Raw genomic sequence first — 17,565 nt, forward strand, 5'->3', positions numbered from 1 at the left:
GAGTTCGAACAGCTAGTTATTAGGATTTTATAGACTAGAGATAGTGAGAGGTTCTAGTTTGTTATAGGCTTTCGGAAAACTTAAAATTTTGTTATAGTACAATCAGAAGAATCTGGATGAGGATCAGCTTGTATTTTTCTGATTAAATATCATGTAATAACTTTCATTCATTCTTAATAAATTATCTAAGAAATAAAAGGTCTTTTCTTTAATTGGCTTACAAAATGAGTCAGGTCTGCAATTCTTTCCCAACAATCTTTTAAGTGTTTTTTGAAGTGTTTTTAAGTTGTTTTGAGGAATATTCTTATTTCTAGACTTTTTCTCTTGAGCTTTGGGCAGCTTAAATGGCACTCAAGAAGAGAATAAGAGAAGAGCCAGGTGCCCTTTTATTTTTCATTTTGTCTTATTCTATCTGTCTTATAGGTAACCCCCCTTTCCCCTACTATTTAATGAGACAGAATAGAGGACACAAAAAAGGCTTGCTAGGTACCCCTAATGGTTGGGGCTGTCTTCTATTTCTTTACTCTTCTAGTATGGCTGCCAGTCTGATACTGGAAGCCAAGCAATCCTAAAATGAGTGCCAAGACTTATCACTGTTGCTGGTCACAGTATCTTGACTTTTCCTCCTTTTCCCCACCTCTTTTAGGTGGGAGGTAATAGCATTCCAGTTTACGAAACTAAAGCATTAGTTATGAGAGAATCTGCTCTGGACCTAATTAAAGAGCTAAGGTTAAATTAAGAAGGACCTAACCCTTCTAACAGAACCCACCAATGTCTACCACAGCACACTGCTAGATCATTTCCATGATCCTATTTAACTCTGACAGTCCATGAAATGGAAATAAGGTATGGGCTGATAGTACATGGCTCTTTAGCAGTTCACCCTCATATGTTTTAAATTCTTATTTCTAGCATTAAATACTAACCAATCTACTAATTTCTTCTTGTCGATCTGGTGCAGATCTTGCTGTTGCCTTGATCATAGTGGAAGTCTGATTGTCTGTTAGTTTCTTGATACATCGTTGCCCTGCCACAATATTACAGACCTACAAATGGAAAAAAGTTTTGTATTAGATGTATTTATCTTTTTTTAAGCTCTCATTCAGTGCCAATATATGTTAAACAAAATTTTAAAATCTACTTCTTTAAACCTCTTCTTTTTTAAAAAAATTTTATTGTGGTAACATAGATACTACATAAAATTTCCCATTTTAACCTCTTTCAAGTATACAATTAATTTGTCTTAATTACATTTACAATGTTGTGCTACAATCACTACTATCCATTATCAAAACTTTTCTGTCACCCCAACCTTTTCTACTTATTATCACATTAAGTAAAAAGTAGCAATCAAAATTGTTTTACAATACGATTTTAGTTAGGTAAAATGTGCATTGGATAAAAAGATGGAAAAGAAGCGTACCGAGTTTCATTAGAGTGGTAGGATTATGGATGAATTTTTTCCGTATTAAATTAAAATTCTCAAATCAGTTTAAACTCCGAAATAATTGTGAGAAAGAATAAGGTAGGTTAAATGCCATAAAAAAAATCTCAAAGAATATGAATAAGAGGACATTAATAAGCAACCTATATGTATTACTTCTAGTGGCAGGTAGGTATGTTTCTGCTCCTGCCCCACTTGCAGACAGGGGAGGTGTGGATACTTCAGCTGAAGAGTATACTTTTCTCTGAAATATTGTGCTACTGTTCTCTCCACAGTTTGGCCATTTTCTAACTGTAAAGGAAAGCTGGAAAAAAAAAAGCACACATTATTAACTCAACCCACTAAGAGCCAGCGAAACTTCCAACCCACTATCTAAAGCAAACTGCCTCACATCATTTCTGCTCTGACAAATACTGGCTTTTCTTACGTTTGATGACTGGCAGGCCTTCTTGTTACATTACAAACACGGTATTTCCGTCTCATTGTTCCACAATGAGTCACTTCAACCTTCAGACCTGTTCCCAACAAGAAAAACTGAGGTTACAGAACTATCACATGAAAAGTATTTATTCTTTAAAGCCTGTTCACTACTTTTAAACTCAAATTCAGGACAGAATATCTGTGATACAGGCAATGTGATAGTAACAAAGGATTTAATATAACATTTCTAATAATGGTTACAAGTCTGACAGATCTAACTCCAAGCATTTTCTATACCCTATTGAACTTTATACATTAAAAAATAGAATCATAAAATTTGCAAAGCCCATTACCAAGGGACAAAGTTCTCCATTAATTAAAAAAAAAAAACAAACTATTTATAATGAGTTCAGGTATTTATGCTGGGCGAGGGAAGGAAGAATGAAAGAAGACTAGCAATAATTCTCAATACATTCTATAATCTTCAAAGTATGTGATATTTTAATACACTCATCATCACATACTGGTTAAAAATAAGAATTTCATAAGGCTGAAGAAGGAAATACTTCAAAAATTTATAAAGCAGTGAGAAAAAAATCCCAGGCCCCTTTAGCAGAAGTGGAGTGACAATTTTACTGACGTATAATATAGTGAGTCTTTTCACAGCTCTTTTACTATGGACTATTGGAAGTCAGATGCAACAAAATAATTCCTAGAACAGGGGATCCCTACCTTATTATGGAGTCATTGATCCCTTTGAGAATCTGATGAAAGCAATACACTTTCAGAAAAATGCACATGCATATAATTTAGCATATGATTTTAGGTGTTCCTAGATCCCTGCAGCCCATCTGAGATGATGGAATGTTTTATGTCTGTGCTTTCTGATATGGTAATCACTAACAACATGTGATGACTAAGTACATGAAATGTGGCTATACTGGGAATGAGAAATTGAATTTTCAATTTTATATAACTTTAATTAATTTAAATTTAAATAGCTACATAACTCTTAAAGTATAGTCTTAAAGCTACTTAAAGGACTTAACAAACACACTGGCTACTGGTCACAGATCAGCAATTTCATTTCTAAAGTTCTGTCTAGACTCCAAAGGAGGAAAATCTAAAAAGAGGTAAATGAAGGCAACTTCTAGTTTGCTAACAGTATTTATGGTTATTACTCTTTGTATTATTTATCTTTTATCTGTGATTCCTATAGTGCAGTGGTTCTCAACTGGGGCCAATCTCCCCCACCCCGAAAAGAGACATTTGGTAATGTCTGGAGATATTTCTGATTGTCACAACTGGGGGGACGCTATTGGCATCTGGTGGGTAGAGGCCAGGGATGCTGCTAAATAACCTACAATGCACAGGACATCCCTCTCTCACCCAGACAAAGAACTATCTAGCCCACAATGTCAACAGTGCCAAGGTTAAGAAACCTTGCTATAGTGTAATGTAACTGCAATACCACACACATATTTTACTGATAGTAAATATTTTCTTCTGACATAGCAGCAAAAATTAAGATGCCAAGTAGACACAGTGTCCCTGTACCAGATCAATATGGGGTTCTTTTGAGAAGCACTCCTAAATGAATCAGGGAGAAATAGTCTTTTATTAGTAACTACCTTAAGTTAAAAAACCAAAATTACAGATTATATTAGAGAATTTATTTTGCCTCTATATTATAGAGAAGATTAAGAAAATAAAATGCTATGAGAGAGAAGGCCTTATAAGAAGAAAATACCAATAATATGAAATAAATAAGATGTAAAGATATTATATTTAGGATATTTAGGGTATTTAGGAGGAAAACAGAAAAATTTATAACAAATTTCTGTTATTTGCACCACTTTGCAATGTTTTCAAGTATTCTCCTGAATTAAAAAAAAAATTAGTAAGGTTCTGTAAACATACTAAATAAGCTTTTTACCAAAAATAAATTGGTATTTTATATACATATGGCATTTTTACCATACATTTCCCCCCATATTTCTGTTATTTATGATTAATTATTGACCAAAGAAACCACTCCCAAAGTTATTATTAAATATTTAAGAAACAGTCAACTGGAAGAAAATTAATACACTAAGAAAATCTATTCATTATAGTATACTTTGCACCATTATTCAACAGCTACCACCAGATTCCTCATGACAGGTAAAAATTAAACTCAAATATATAGCACAGAACACATAACTTTGATTCTCTTGAGTTACTGCAGTAAGAATACATGATATACTTTAAAAAGCTCCTTTTTAAAAGAAGCCTTTTCGACTTTGGGGAAAAAAATAACCAGTTTGTCAATTAGATTCAACCCAGATTTTTCTACCCCAAATAAAGGATCATAGGCACCTAAGAATTAGAACAAAATCCAAGATTTAGCAAAAATTTGACATAATAATAATAAAAAAAAAAAGAACTAAATAATTCTCTGCCCAGACCCTCCCCAAACCCTCCATCCAGCCAAAATAATTTTTGGCTTTAATAAATCAAATATTTAACCTATAAACTTGGCTTTACCTTCACTATAACATCAACTTTACAATGTTTTCTAGTCATTTTTTTTCAGTCATTCCTTTGGGCCCCTGAGCACTTGAAGTTAAGATCAAGTCCATGCTGTTTGGGCAGCAGATGAATCCTTGTTCTGTACATCTTGTATTTTCTGTGATAGAGTGGTGATATGAGTTGATTGCATAGTTACCAAAAAATAATTTAAGTGACTTCATGACATCAGAGGTGGTAACTAAGCAGCAACTCCACTGGAAACCATTGCATTTAGATGATCACATAGTAATGGTAGATAATGCACTACCTCCCAACAATGCTAACTGTGTAGTTAATAACAGATTATGAAAGGACAATGGTATGGTTGCAAAACAGTTATATATAATACTTTCTTATTTTGGCACTTGAAGAACTTGAGGTAAATGATGCTTATTTTCAAAGCAGGAAGGATTTTCCTTTTAGTGTTTATTATAATGACTCTCTCTCCTGGCTACTGAATGGCAAAGAATGAATGATTACTGGAGCAAGCAGGATGTATTCAGTCACTATAATTGATTTTGAGAATATGAAAGATGTTCAGTGAACAAACTCGAATGCTTCATTCAAACCACAAGCTGAAAATTATCTGCAACAAATAGATAAAATCTTAAAAAATAAAATCACAATTATTTCTGGGTATTTAAGATCAACCACTTAATATAAGTAGAATTTATACAACTCATTCTCTAATTAAAGAATAACTAATTTCTCTTCATGTCTAAATAATAAAGAACAAAATACAGTGCAATAACATCTTACATGAAGGTTAGGTTCTAAAGTCATGAACAAGGCAAGAATTGTATATAATCAAAATTACCCTTGATATACCCTTTAAATTACTGATAGAGTAGAGTATATGTTAGTCTGGATATAAAACTATATATGTATGTATGTTTAAATGCATATAGAAATGTACATAAATAAGGAGTAAATATTTGCAAAATATAAATTTTAGAACATGATTAAAATTATTTCCTTTCCTTTTTGGGAGACTATGTATAGATAAATTTAGGTGACTGAAATGTACATATGATGCAACTCCACTGTAGCTATTTTACCTACTAAGTAAAATAGGCAAGACCAATGGTAAACTCTATAATGTACATTAAAAAATTTGTTCCAACTCTGGTATGACACATGAAAATAGGCTAGGTCTATATCCATAAATTTTCAAAAGAATAATATAAACCTGCTATCATTTCCAAAAAATAAGGAAGTCATTATATTAGAACATGTTCAAACAATGATTTCAGTTCTGGAGTAACAATGTTTTTGAGACACTGTTATCTCTTCAGCTAGTAAGGAAAAGTATTAACATTAATTTAGCTGCTATTGATACTAACTCTATTACTTGGCATTTCTTTCATTCAAATGAAACTTAAGATGTTAGCTATGAATTAAAGTAACATTTTATAATTATCTGTATTTTTGCTGGTGATGTTACATGAATAGATTTCAATTACAAAGAAACAATGCAATAAAAGTTTGTTACAACTATGCATTTTATAGTTAAGTTGTTCCAAAGCTAATTAATTCACCTTTTATCTCTTTGGTGAATTTTACCCGATGAGAATCAGTCAGAGGTCTTGGTTGCTCATCGATATTATGAATGTCAAGAACTTCACACATGAACTGAATTACAGGTTGTGCTTTGTAGAAGGCAGTGGCAGAAACTAAGAAGATAAACACAAAGAGTACAAATTAATATTTCCCTAAAACAGAGAAACTTCATCTTAAGCTCCATGATAATTAACTATCTATAGAATTAAGATGATCCTATGTGCCTTTATATATATATATATATACACACACACATATATTACACAAAGACATACACACACACAATTACTAAAATTAAGCAAAGTTTCAGTTTGACCTCTGTTTAACTGGAAAGCAGCCAAAAGAAGAGAAGTGTCAAATACTACAGTTTTTATAATCTATCTCCTTCATCAAGGGTAACTGAATCATTCTATTCTCTACTGCATGTACACAGAGGTGTTCCTGGGTATGAGATAAGGCCTGCCTGTAAGGGGATAAAAAAGGCAGATCCTCTTGGAAGAAAAGAAGGTTAGATATTATTTCTTGAATAGGCTTTTTATACCACCCCAGACTGTTTATCCATTCCATTGAGTGCATCCCCTGCCTTAGTACAGGTTTGAGAAAACGAGGACTTTGATGCCGCTGCTGCTAATTCAAGTTATATTATAGGCAGCAACAGTAAGGGGTATCTGCTCAGTGATATCAATTTATAGTTTATGGCTTTCTAACATTCAACTGCCATATTTTCCTCTTCATGATTTTTTAAAAGCAGTTTTATTGAGATTTATTAACATACTATACTATCCATCCAAGTACAATCAATAGCTTTTAGTATAATCACAGAGATACGCATTTATCACAATCAATTTTAGAAAATTTTCATTACTCCAGAAGGAAAAACCCCACACCCCCTAGCAGTCACCCCTCAATCCCTCCCCAGTCCTACATAACCACTAATCTAATTCTGTCTCTATAAAGTTATTTATATTTACATTTTATATAAATGGAATCATACAATATGTGCCTGGTTTCTTTCACTGCATAATATTTTAAAAAATTATTGCTGCTATTATTACTATTTTTTAATTAAAGAGGTTGGAGGTTTACATAAAAGTCATGTAAAAAATATAACGTTCCCATATATCCCCCTAATGTTGACACTTTGCATAAGTGTGGTACCTTGCTTACAAGTGCTGAAAGAATAATAAAATATTACTGTTAACTATAGTCCATTGTTTACATTAGGTGCATTTTTTTCCCATGTACCACCTTATTTTTGATACGCTGTAATGGTACCCTACATTTGTCATAATTCAAGAAAGAATATTCTTACATTTGTACCATTAACCACAGTCCATCGTCCACAAAAGGGTTCACTGTGTTCTACAGTCCCATGTTTTATCTTTTAACTTTCCCTTCAGTAACATACATGATCCAAAACTTCCCCTTTCAACCACATTCACTCACATAATTCAGTCCTGTTAATTACATGCATAATAATGGGCTAGTATCACTCTGTCCGTTTCCAATCAACCTTAACAGAAATTCTGCACAAATTAAACATCAGCTCTCCTTTCTCTACCTCCTTTCTATCCCGATAAACCTATATTCCAGATTCTGACTCTATGAGTTTGTTATAATTAGTTCATATTAGTGAAATCATACAATATTTGTCTTTTTGTATTTGGCATATTTCACTCAATATAATGTTCTCAAGGTTCATCATGTTTTTGCATGCATGAAGACTTCATTCCTTCTTACAGGTGAATAATATTTCATCGTATGTAGACACTACATTTTGTTTATCAATTCATCAGTTGATGGACACTTGGGTTGCTTCCATCTTTTGGCAATTATGAATAATGCTATGAACACCAGTGTGCAAATGTCTGTTCAAGCTCCTGCTTTCAGTTCTTCTGGGTATATATACCTGGTACTGGGATTCCTGGATCATATGGCAATTGTATACTTAGCTTCCTGAGGAACTGCTGAACTGTCTTCCAGAGCGGCTGCACCAACTACATTCTCACCATGAGTGAATGAGTGTTCCTATTTCTCCACATCTTCTCCAACATGTGTAGTTTCCTTTTTTTTTAATAGTGGACATTCTAGTCCACTAGATATGAAATGATATCTCACTGTGTTTTTGATTTGCATTTCCCAAATAGCTAGTGTTGTTGAGCATCTTTTCATGTGCTTTTTAGCCATTTATATTTCTTTTTTTTTTTGAAAAACATCTACTCAAGTCTTTTGCCCATTTTTAAATTGGGTTGTCTTTTTATTGTTGAGTTGTAGTATTTCTTTATATATTCTGGATATTAACCTTATTAGAGATGTGGCTTCCAAATATTTTCTCCCATTGAGTAGGTTACCTTTTCACTTTCGTGACAAAGTCCTTTGAAGTGCAGAAGTTTTTAATTTTGAGGAGGTCCATTTATCTGTTTTTTCTTTTGTTGCTTGTACTTTGGGTGTCAAGTCTAAGAAACCACTGCTTACCACAAAATCTTGAACAGGCTTCCCTACATTTTTTTCTAGTTTTATGACCTGGTTCTTATATTTAGGTCTTTGATCTTTTTTAAAAAAAATTCAGTTTAATTGAGATATATCTAATGGTATACAATCTACTGTTCACAGTATCATCATATAATTTTGCATTCATCACCCCAATTTTTGAACATTTTCTTTATTCCAAAAAGAATGCAAATAACAAAAATAAAAGTAAAAAAGAACACCCAAAGCATTCCACCCCCCATCCCACCCTATTTTTCATTTAGTTTTTGTCCCCATTTTTCTATTCATCTGTCCATACACTGGATAAAGGGAGTGTGAGCCACAAGTTTTCAAAACTACACAGTCACATCCTGTAAGCTACATAGTTATGCAATCATCTTCAAGAATCAAGGCTACTGGGTTGCAGTTCAACAGTTTCAGGTATTTCCTTCTAGCTATTCTAATACATTAAAAACTAAAAAGGGATATTTATGTAGCACATTAAGAATGCCCTCCAGAGTGACCTCTCAACTCCATTTGAAATCTCTCAACCACTGAAACTTCCTTTTGTTTCATTTTGCTTCCCCTTTTTGGGCAAGATTTTCTCAATCCCATGATGCTGGGTCCAAGTTCATCCCCAGGAGTTATGTCTCACATAGAAGGGAGGGCAGTAAGTTCACCTGCCATGTAGACTTAGAGAGGGAGACAGGCCACATCTGAGCAACAAAGAGGTTCTCTGGGGGAGACTCTCAGGCACAATTATAAATAGGTTAGCCTCTCCTTTGCAGCAACAAGCTTCATAAAGGCAAGCCCCAAGACTGAAGGTTTGTGAGAATATCAGGTCTTTGATCCATTTTGAGTTAATTTTTGTATAAGGTGTGAGAGGCATTCTCTTTCATTGTTTTAGATATGGATATCCAGTTCACACAGCACCATTTGTTGAAAAGACTATTCTGTCTCAGTTGAGTGGACTTGGTAGCACTGTTGAATATCAATTGGTGACAGATGTTGAGGCTCTATTTCTGAACTCTCTATTTGATTCCATTGGTCAATATATCTGTCTTTATACCAGTACCATGCTGCACTGATCACTGTAGCTTTGTAATCTGCTTTAAAGGTTAAGAAGTATGGGCCTTCCAACTTTGTTCTTCTTTTCAATACATTTTTGGCTATCTGGGGCCCCTTACCCTTTCAAATAAATTTGATAATTAGCTTTTCCATTTCTGCAAAGTAGGCTGTTGGGGTTTTGATTGGGACTGCACTGAATCTGTAAATCAATTCAGGTAGAACTGATAACTTTTTAATGCATTTTTAAAATTATGAACTTTAACATATATACATAATAGCAATAACTTTCAAAGTACAATTCAAGAAGTAGTTAGAGAGCAAACTTCAAAGAATGTCATGGGTCACAGTTCCACAACTTCAGCTATTTCCATTATTGTAAAATATAACATACATACAGAAAGGTATCAACTTTTGATGTACAGCTCAACAAGCAGGTATATAGCTAATTTCAAAAACTGTTATGGGTTACAGTTCCATAGCTTCAGTTCTTTCCTTATTATGCAACATAGGGTTGTTCTAGTTTGCTAATACTGCTGGAATGCAAAACACCAGAAATGGATTGGCTTTTATAAAGGGGTTTATTTGGTTACACAATTCATGTCTTAAGGCCATAAAATGTCCAAGGTAACACATCAGTAACCAGGTACCTTCACTGGAGGATGGCCAATGGCGTCTGGAAAACCTCTGTTAGCTGGGAAGGCACGTGGCTGGTGTCTGCTCCAAGTTCTGGTTTCAAAATGGCTTTCTCCCAGGATGTTCCTCTCTAGGCCACAGCTCCTCTTCAAAATGTCACTCTTGGTTGCTCTTGGGGCATCCTCTCTTAGCTTCTCTGGAGCAAGAGTCTGCTTTCAACAGCTATCTTCAAACTGTCTCTCATCTGCAGCTCCTCTCTCAGCTTCTGCGTGTCTTCAAAGTGTCCCTCTTGGCTGTGGCAAACTGCTCCTTCTGTCTGAGCTCTTATATACTGCTCCAGTAATCAAGACCCATGCTGAATGGGCAGGGCCACGCCTCCATGGAAATTATCTCATCAGAGTTATCACCTCCGGTTGGGTAGTCACATCTCCATGGAACACTCAAATTATAATCTAATCAACACTGATACATCTGCCCACACAAGATTACATCAAAGAATATGGCCTGTTCTGGGGGACATAATACATTCAAAGCAGCACAAGGATATATACACAGAAACGTGAAGACCCTCAAAAGTGGTATCTTAATGATATTTAGTCTTTCCTTCCATGAACATAGAATGTCTTTCCATTTATTTAGTTTTCTTTGATTTCTTTTAGCAATGTTTTGTAGTGCTCTGTGTTCAAGTCCTTTACATCCTTAGTTAAATTTTTCCTACATATTTGATTCTTTTAGTTGCTATTGTAAATTAAATTTTTTCTTGATTTCCTCCTCAGATTGCTCATTACTACTGTATAGAAATACTGATTTTTGTATGTTGATCTTGTATCACACCACTTTGTGGAATTCATTTATTAGCTCTAGAAGCTTTGCTGAAGTTTTGCAGGACTTTATACATATAGGATCATGGCATCTACAAATAGTGAACGTTTTACTTCTGCCTTTTATTTCTTTTTCTTGCCTAAATGCTCTACCTAGAGCTTCGAGCACAATGTTCAATAACAGTGGTGACAGTAGGCATCCTTATCTTGTTCCAGATATAAGAGGGAAAGCTTTCTGTCTTTCACCATTTAGTACGATTTTAGCTACAGGTTTTTCATATATGCCCATTATCACGTTGAGGAAGTTTCCTCCTAATTCATATCTTTTGAAGTGTTATCATGAAAGTATGTTACATCTTGTCAAATGCATTTTCTGTGCCTTTTGAGATGATCATGTGGTTTTTTCCCCTTTGATTAATATGGGGTATTACATTAATTGATTTTCTTGTGTTGAACCACCCTTGCACACCTGGGATAAAACCCATTTGATCAAGGTGCATAAGCCTCTTAATATGTTGCTGGATTCTATTTGTAGGTATTTTGTACAGGAGTTTTGCAACTATATTCATTAAAGAAATTGGTCTATAATTCTCGTTTCTTGTAGAATCATTATCTGGCTTTGGTATTAGGGTGATGCTGGCTTCAAAGAATGAGTAAAGTAGTGTTCCCTCCTCTGCAATTTCTTGGAATAGTTTGAGCAGGATTGACATTAGTTCTTCTTGAAATGATTAGTAGAATTCAACTGTGATTAGTTTGGACATCTTTGATTAGTTGTTCAAAATTCTGTGTCTCCTCTGAAGTTTTAATTTGTTCTTCTGAATGGTTCATATTTTCCTGTTTCTTAGTATGGCTTGTAATATTTTGCTGATGTCTAGGCATCTGATTACCTTAATGAGCTTACTCTGAAGGTCAACTTCTCTCTCTTGCCTAGGGTTATATGTTGATTGGCTTTGTGTTAAGGTTCTTCTTTGACACTTGTTTCAACTTATTCTAGACCTTCAGAATTGCCTGAGTATGATCACATTTATTCAGCTCTTCTTCATCTGATTCTTGCCCTGGGTAATTAGTATAATTTTTAAGACTGCAATATTTTTTGCAACTGTTTGGTCCCCAGGGGAAATTTTTCTGTTTCTTCTCTGGGAATCTTGATCTGCTCTGTTTTTGTTTTGCTGCCGTCATTTTTTTTCTTTCTTTTTTTTTTTTTTTTTAACTCTTCTTCATTGCCTCTAGCTCCTTTTGCCTGGAGGGCAAAGTCTGGGAGGACTGTCACCCCAGAGAGGACTTTCCAATTCAGTATCTCCCAGCCAAAACAGGGCCAGGGATTTACGATGGGGGTGCAGACCAATTTCAAAGAGCCCTGGGGAGAGGGTCAGGAAAGATACCAAAAAGCCTTTTTGACAGTTCCCTGAAGTTGCGCTTTTCTGGCATACCCAGCAGATGGCGCCCTTCAGCAAAACTTTTCCATGCAGCTCTACAGAGACCCTGCTTCTGTGAATCTTCTCTGCCTTCGCCCCTGTGAGGCAGGGTTGAAACAATGGCATGGCTGTCCCTGTTCAGGGTGTTCTGAAAGAGCTGGGGCCCAGAGATCTAAACTTGCTGATTAAGAGCAGTGCTCAGTACTTGACCTTGCCCACCTCATTCTTGGGGAAGAGAGCTTCCAGGTCCCTCTCCATCCACAGGAGCCAGCTAGGAACTAGACCCCAGGTGGCTAGGCTAGAGAGCAGGGGATGGGTGCTGACAGTCACTGCTGAATGATTTATGCACACTTTTTTTTTTAATTGCAGTGTCTCAGCTTCTTCATCCTATTCTTCCCTGGATACTGTACAACGATCCCTTGGCCTCTACAGATCCAGAACAGTTGTTTCACATAGTTTTTGCCCATCCATTAGTTATTTTTAGAAGAGGAGTGAGCACTATAGCCCCTTACTCTGCCATCTTCCCTGGAAGTCTGGCCTCTCCATGATTTCTTAACTTTGGGCTTTAGAGCTGGAAGTGATTTACCAATGGCTATTAGATCACCATCACTCATTTCTTCAAACATGTACTTACAATGGTACAGGCACTGTATAAGGGACTGGGGAAAAAATGAAAAGCAAAATATTATTTTTCTACTCAAAAAATCATGCCCACTATCTCTTAAGTATAAATTTTTTGTGGGGTGCTCTTCCTCTTTCCTCTTTGGTTGGGATAAATGTCCTCATAAAATGTGCCTCACCTCTGGGGGGATATTTATTAACATTTTAATAGTGGCCATCTCAGGGTATGTGTGCATGGTGGGGCTACTGTGGGCATTTTTTATTTTCCTTTTTAATTTATATTTTTAAATCTTCATATTTTTTATAGTGAGTACATTACTTTTTTCTTTATTGCAGAAAAAATATATAAATGAAGTGTTAAAAATTCAAACAATACAGAGGTTTACAAAGTAGAAACCCCTCTGGTTCCAATTCCTCTCCACCACCTCTCCCAACCATTTTTAAGAAGTAACAATTACTAGTAATTACGTATGCATACAAGCTGCCCTTTTAAAATGCATTTACACAGACAAAAATGCACATAAAACTTTTTAAAGCATGCAATCAGATGATAAACATTCTAGGACTTGTTTTATTTTTTAAATTAACAATTATGTCTTAGAGATGTTTCCATGAAACACATCTATCTCTAGTTCATTATTATTATTTTTTTCTTTGTAGTGACTATAAGCTAAGGTTTTTCTCTTTAACATTTTTTAACAGGTTAAAGAATGTCATTTGCTCAGCTCCACAAATACCTGTTTGTTTGTTTGTTTGTTTTTTGGTTTGACTGACCATATATATAAAGTAAAAATTTTTCATTTTAAATGACTGTGATTTCAATAATTGCTCTTTAACTTCCATCAGACTCTTTCCTGAAAATTCAAAAATGTTCTGTCATATTATAGTCATACTTTACCCCCTTTAAAAGGCTTATTTTCTCATTTTAAGTACATAACATTGAATTGATAATACATTTTTTCATTTCAGCAATTGAGTTAAACAACTAAGTGAATATAATTCAGATTTTTTGGCTTTAAAGTTAGCTTTCCTCATTAGTCTCCAGTACATTACACTCACTGGTGAGTTTTTGCTATGTTGGTAATTTACAATGCAAAAAGTATTATTTACCCAAATAATGCATATTAGTGAGATGTTCAGGCTAATTTTAGACATTAGAAATTAACTTTTAAATGATATGTTGGATTTAGGGATGCAAAAGTATTAAACAAAGTAGATCAGCTAATAAAATCAGACTTGCATTAACCTACTCTTTGAAATATAAAGATATAATACCAAAAAGCCTTTTTGACAGTTCCCTGAAGTTGCGCTTTTCTGGCATACCCAGCAGATGGCGCCCTTCAGCAAAACTTTTCCATGCAGCTCTACAGAGACCCTGCTTCTGTGAATCTTCTCTGCCTTCGCCCCTGTGAGGCAGGGTTGAAACAATGGCATGGCTGTCCCTGTTCAGGGTGTTCTGAAAGAGCTGGGGCCCAGAGATCTAAACTTGCTGATTAAGAGCAGTGCTCAGTACTTGACCTTGCCCACCTCATTCTTGGGGAAGAGAGCTTCCAGGTCTGAAGCAGAGGTTCCTGCCTGTGTGCTCATGTGCTCAAGGGAAATGGCTGTATTTGTTTTTTTTTTTTCCTGATGATTTCATTTTTTTAAAATTGAGATTGTTCACAAACCATACAATTATCCAAAGATCCAAAGTGTACAATCAATTGCCCATGGTACCATCATACAGCTGTGCATCCATCTCCATAATTAATTTTTTTTTCAATTTTTAGAACATTTTCATTACTCCAGAAAAGAAATAAAGACAAAAAAAGGAAACTCAAATCCTCCCATACCCCTAACCAACCCCCTCCATTACTGATCCATAGTTTTGGTATAGTACATTTGTTTCTGTTGATGAAAGAATGTCAAAATACTACTAACTGTAGTATATAGTTTGCAGTAGGTATATATATATTTTCCTATATGCTCCTCTATTATTAATTTCTAATTACAGTGTCATACATTTGTTCTAGTTCATGAGAGAGATTTCTAATATTTGTACAGTTAATCATGGATACTGACCAGCACAAGATTCACTGTTTTATACATTCCCATCTTTTAACCTCCAACTTTCTTTCTGGTGACATACGTGACTCTGTGCTTACCCTTTCCACCACCTTCACACACCATTCAGCACTGTTAGTTATTCTCACAATGTGCTACCATCACCTCTGTCCATTTCCAAACATTTAAGTTCATCCTAGTTGAACATTCTGCTCATAATAAGCAACCGCTCCCCATTCTTTACCCTCGTTCTAATATCCTGGTAACTTACATTTCATGTCTATGAGTTTACATATTATAATTAGTTCATACCATGAGACCCTACAATATTTGTCCTTATGTGTCTGTCTTATTTCACTCAATATAGTGTCCTCAAATTTTCTTCATCAACCTTTTTAAGATGGTTGTTTTCACATCATACATCCCATCCTAAGTAAACAATTGTTGGTTCCCTGTATTCACCACCATCACCACTATCTATATAAGGACATCTCCATTTCTTCCACAAAGAAGGAGGAAGAGTCAAAGAAGGTAGAGGGAAAAAAGAAAAAGAAAAAAGAAAGAGAGCGAGACAAAGAAAAAAAAAAACATGACAGCTGGGAAGCAACAAAAGATAGCATTAACTTAAAGCAGAATAAAGAGTCAGACATCACCAATGCCAGGAGTCCCATACCCTTCCCCTATGTCCCCTCACCCCATATGCATTTAGCATTGGTATATTGCCTTTGTTATATCAAAGGAAGCATAATACAATGTTTCTGTTAACTATAGTCTCTAGTTTGTGTTGATTGTACCTACCCCCAATCCCACATTTTTAACACCTTGCAATGTTGACATTCATTTGTTCTCCCTCATGTAAAAACATATTTGTACCTTTTATTACAATCATTGAGCACCCTAAGTTTTACTAAGTTATACAGGCCCAGTCTCTATCTTTCCACTTTTGTTCTGGTGTTCCACATCGTCCTTTCAACCATACTCAGTCATCTTTGTTCAGTGTACTTACCTTGCTGTGCTACTATCTCCCCAAATTGTTTTCCAAACCTCTCACTCCCATCTTTTCCTTTCTGTCTATAGTGATCCCTTTAGTGTTTCCTGTAGAGCAGGTATCTTGTTCATAAACTGTCACTGTCTGTTCATCAAAGAATATTTTAAGCTCTCCCTCATATCTGAAGGACAGTTTTGCCAGATATAGGGTTCTTGGTTGTTGTTTTTTCTCTTTCAGTATCTTAAATATATTACCCCACTTCCTTCTTGCCTCCATGGTTTCTATTAAGAAATCCAGACATAGTCTTATCAAGCTTCCTTTGTATGTGATGGATCGCTTTTCTCTTGCTGCTTTCAGGATTCTCTCTTTTATCTTTGATGTTTGATAACCTGATTATTACATGTCTTGGCGTAGGCCTATTCAGATCTATTCTGTTCGGGGTACCATGCACTTCTTGGATGCGTAACTTTATGTCTTTCATAAGAGATGGGAAATTTTCATTGATTATTTCCTCTATTATTGCTTCTGCCCCCTCTCCCTTCTCTTCTCCTTCTGGAACCCAATGACACGTACATGCCTGCATTTTGTTTTGTCCTTAAGTTCCCAGAGACATTGCTCATATTTTTCCATTCTTTTCTCTATCTGTTCTTTTGTGTGTAGGTTTTCAGATGTCTTGTTCCTCAGATCCTATTTTCTTCTGCCTCTTGAGATTTGTTTTGTATGTTTCCATTGTGTTTTTCATCTCCTGTGTTGTGCCTTTCATTTATTTCCATAGATTCTGCCAGTTGTTTTTTCAAACTTTTGATTTCTACCTTATGGACAACCAGTGTTTCCATTATACACTTATCTCTTTTGCTGTATCTTCCCTAAACTTTTTGAATTGACTTATTAGTTGTTTCAATTCCTGTATCTCAGTTGAAGCGTAAGTTTGTTCCTTTGACTGGGCCATAATGTCATTTTTCTTAGTGTAGGTTGTAGTTTTCTGTTGTCTAGGGATCTGATTCCCTTGGTTACCGCAATCAGGTTTTCCCAGACCATAACAGATTCAGGTCTTAGAAGAAGGCAATAATACCATGTCTCCCTGAGGGTGTGTCTTACAAGATTGGTGCACCCTGTGAGGCCTCAAGTCACTGTGCTTTTCTGCCCAGCAGGTGGTGCCTGTCAGTCTGTAGCTCCAGATTGGTGTAAGGAGGTGTGACCCATGGCTGTTTTCCCCCAGGCTCTGGAGTCTGGTTCTGACTGGAGGGCAGGTAGTAGAGATGGGCCCCACCTCTTTTCTCTTGGGGAAGATACACCCCCCTAGGGAGAGGTCATTAGCATTTGAATACTCTCTCTCTCTCTCTGCCTGTGCTATCTCCACCCTTGTCTGGGTCAGAGCGCTGGGAACTGAAAATGGCTGAGGCTTTCTCCACTGAGCCAAAAACAGGACAGGAAGCCCCCTTCAGGGCCAGCCCATGGCCACCCTCTGTCTCTCCAAGGGCAGTTGTCACCAAAAACCTCTGTCTGCTTGCTGGGGATTCCTAGCTTGTATTG

The 17,565-nt window shown here is 35.7% G+C and overlaps 1 protein-coding gene across 4 annotated transcripts in view; it reads right to left on the reverse strand.

Moving 5' to 3' along the window:
• Positions 1 to 17,565, reverse strand: part of LOC119527573 (protein argonaute-3) — a 180,672-nt gene that overhangs the window by 56,730 nt on the left and 106,377 nt on the right. For all 4 annotated transcript variants that reach the window (XM_037827736.1, XM_037827735.1, XM_037827738.1 and 1 more), the window contains 4 exons: positions 5,953 to 6,087; positions 1,872 to 1,959; positions 1,601 to 1,748; positions 927 to 1,046 (listed from right to left, as the gene is read on the reverse strand). In XM_037827736.1, coding sequence (XP_037683664.1) covers positions 927 to 1,046; positions 1,601 to 1,748; positions 1,872 to 1,959; positions 5,953 to 6,087 — 491 coding nt within the window. The remainder of the gene's footprint in view (positions 1 to 926; positions 1,047 to 1,600; positions 1,749 to 1,871; positions 1,960 to 5,952; positions 6,088 to 17,565) is intronic.

The sequence above is a fragment of the Choloepus didactylus genome, chromosome 2, assembly GCF_015220235.1.
Source record: "Choloepus didactylus isolate mChoDid1 chromosome 2, mChoDid1.pri, whole genome shotgun sequence".
In the NCBI taxonomy this organism is placed as follows: domain Eukaryota; kingdom Metazoa; phylum Chordata; class Mammalia; order Pilosa; family Megalonychidae; genus Choloepus; species Choloepus didactylus.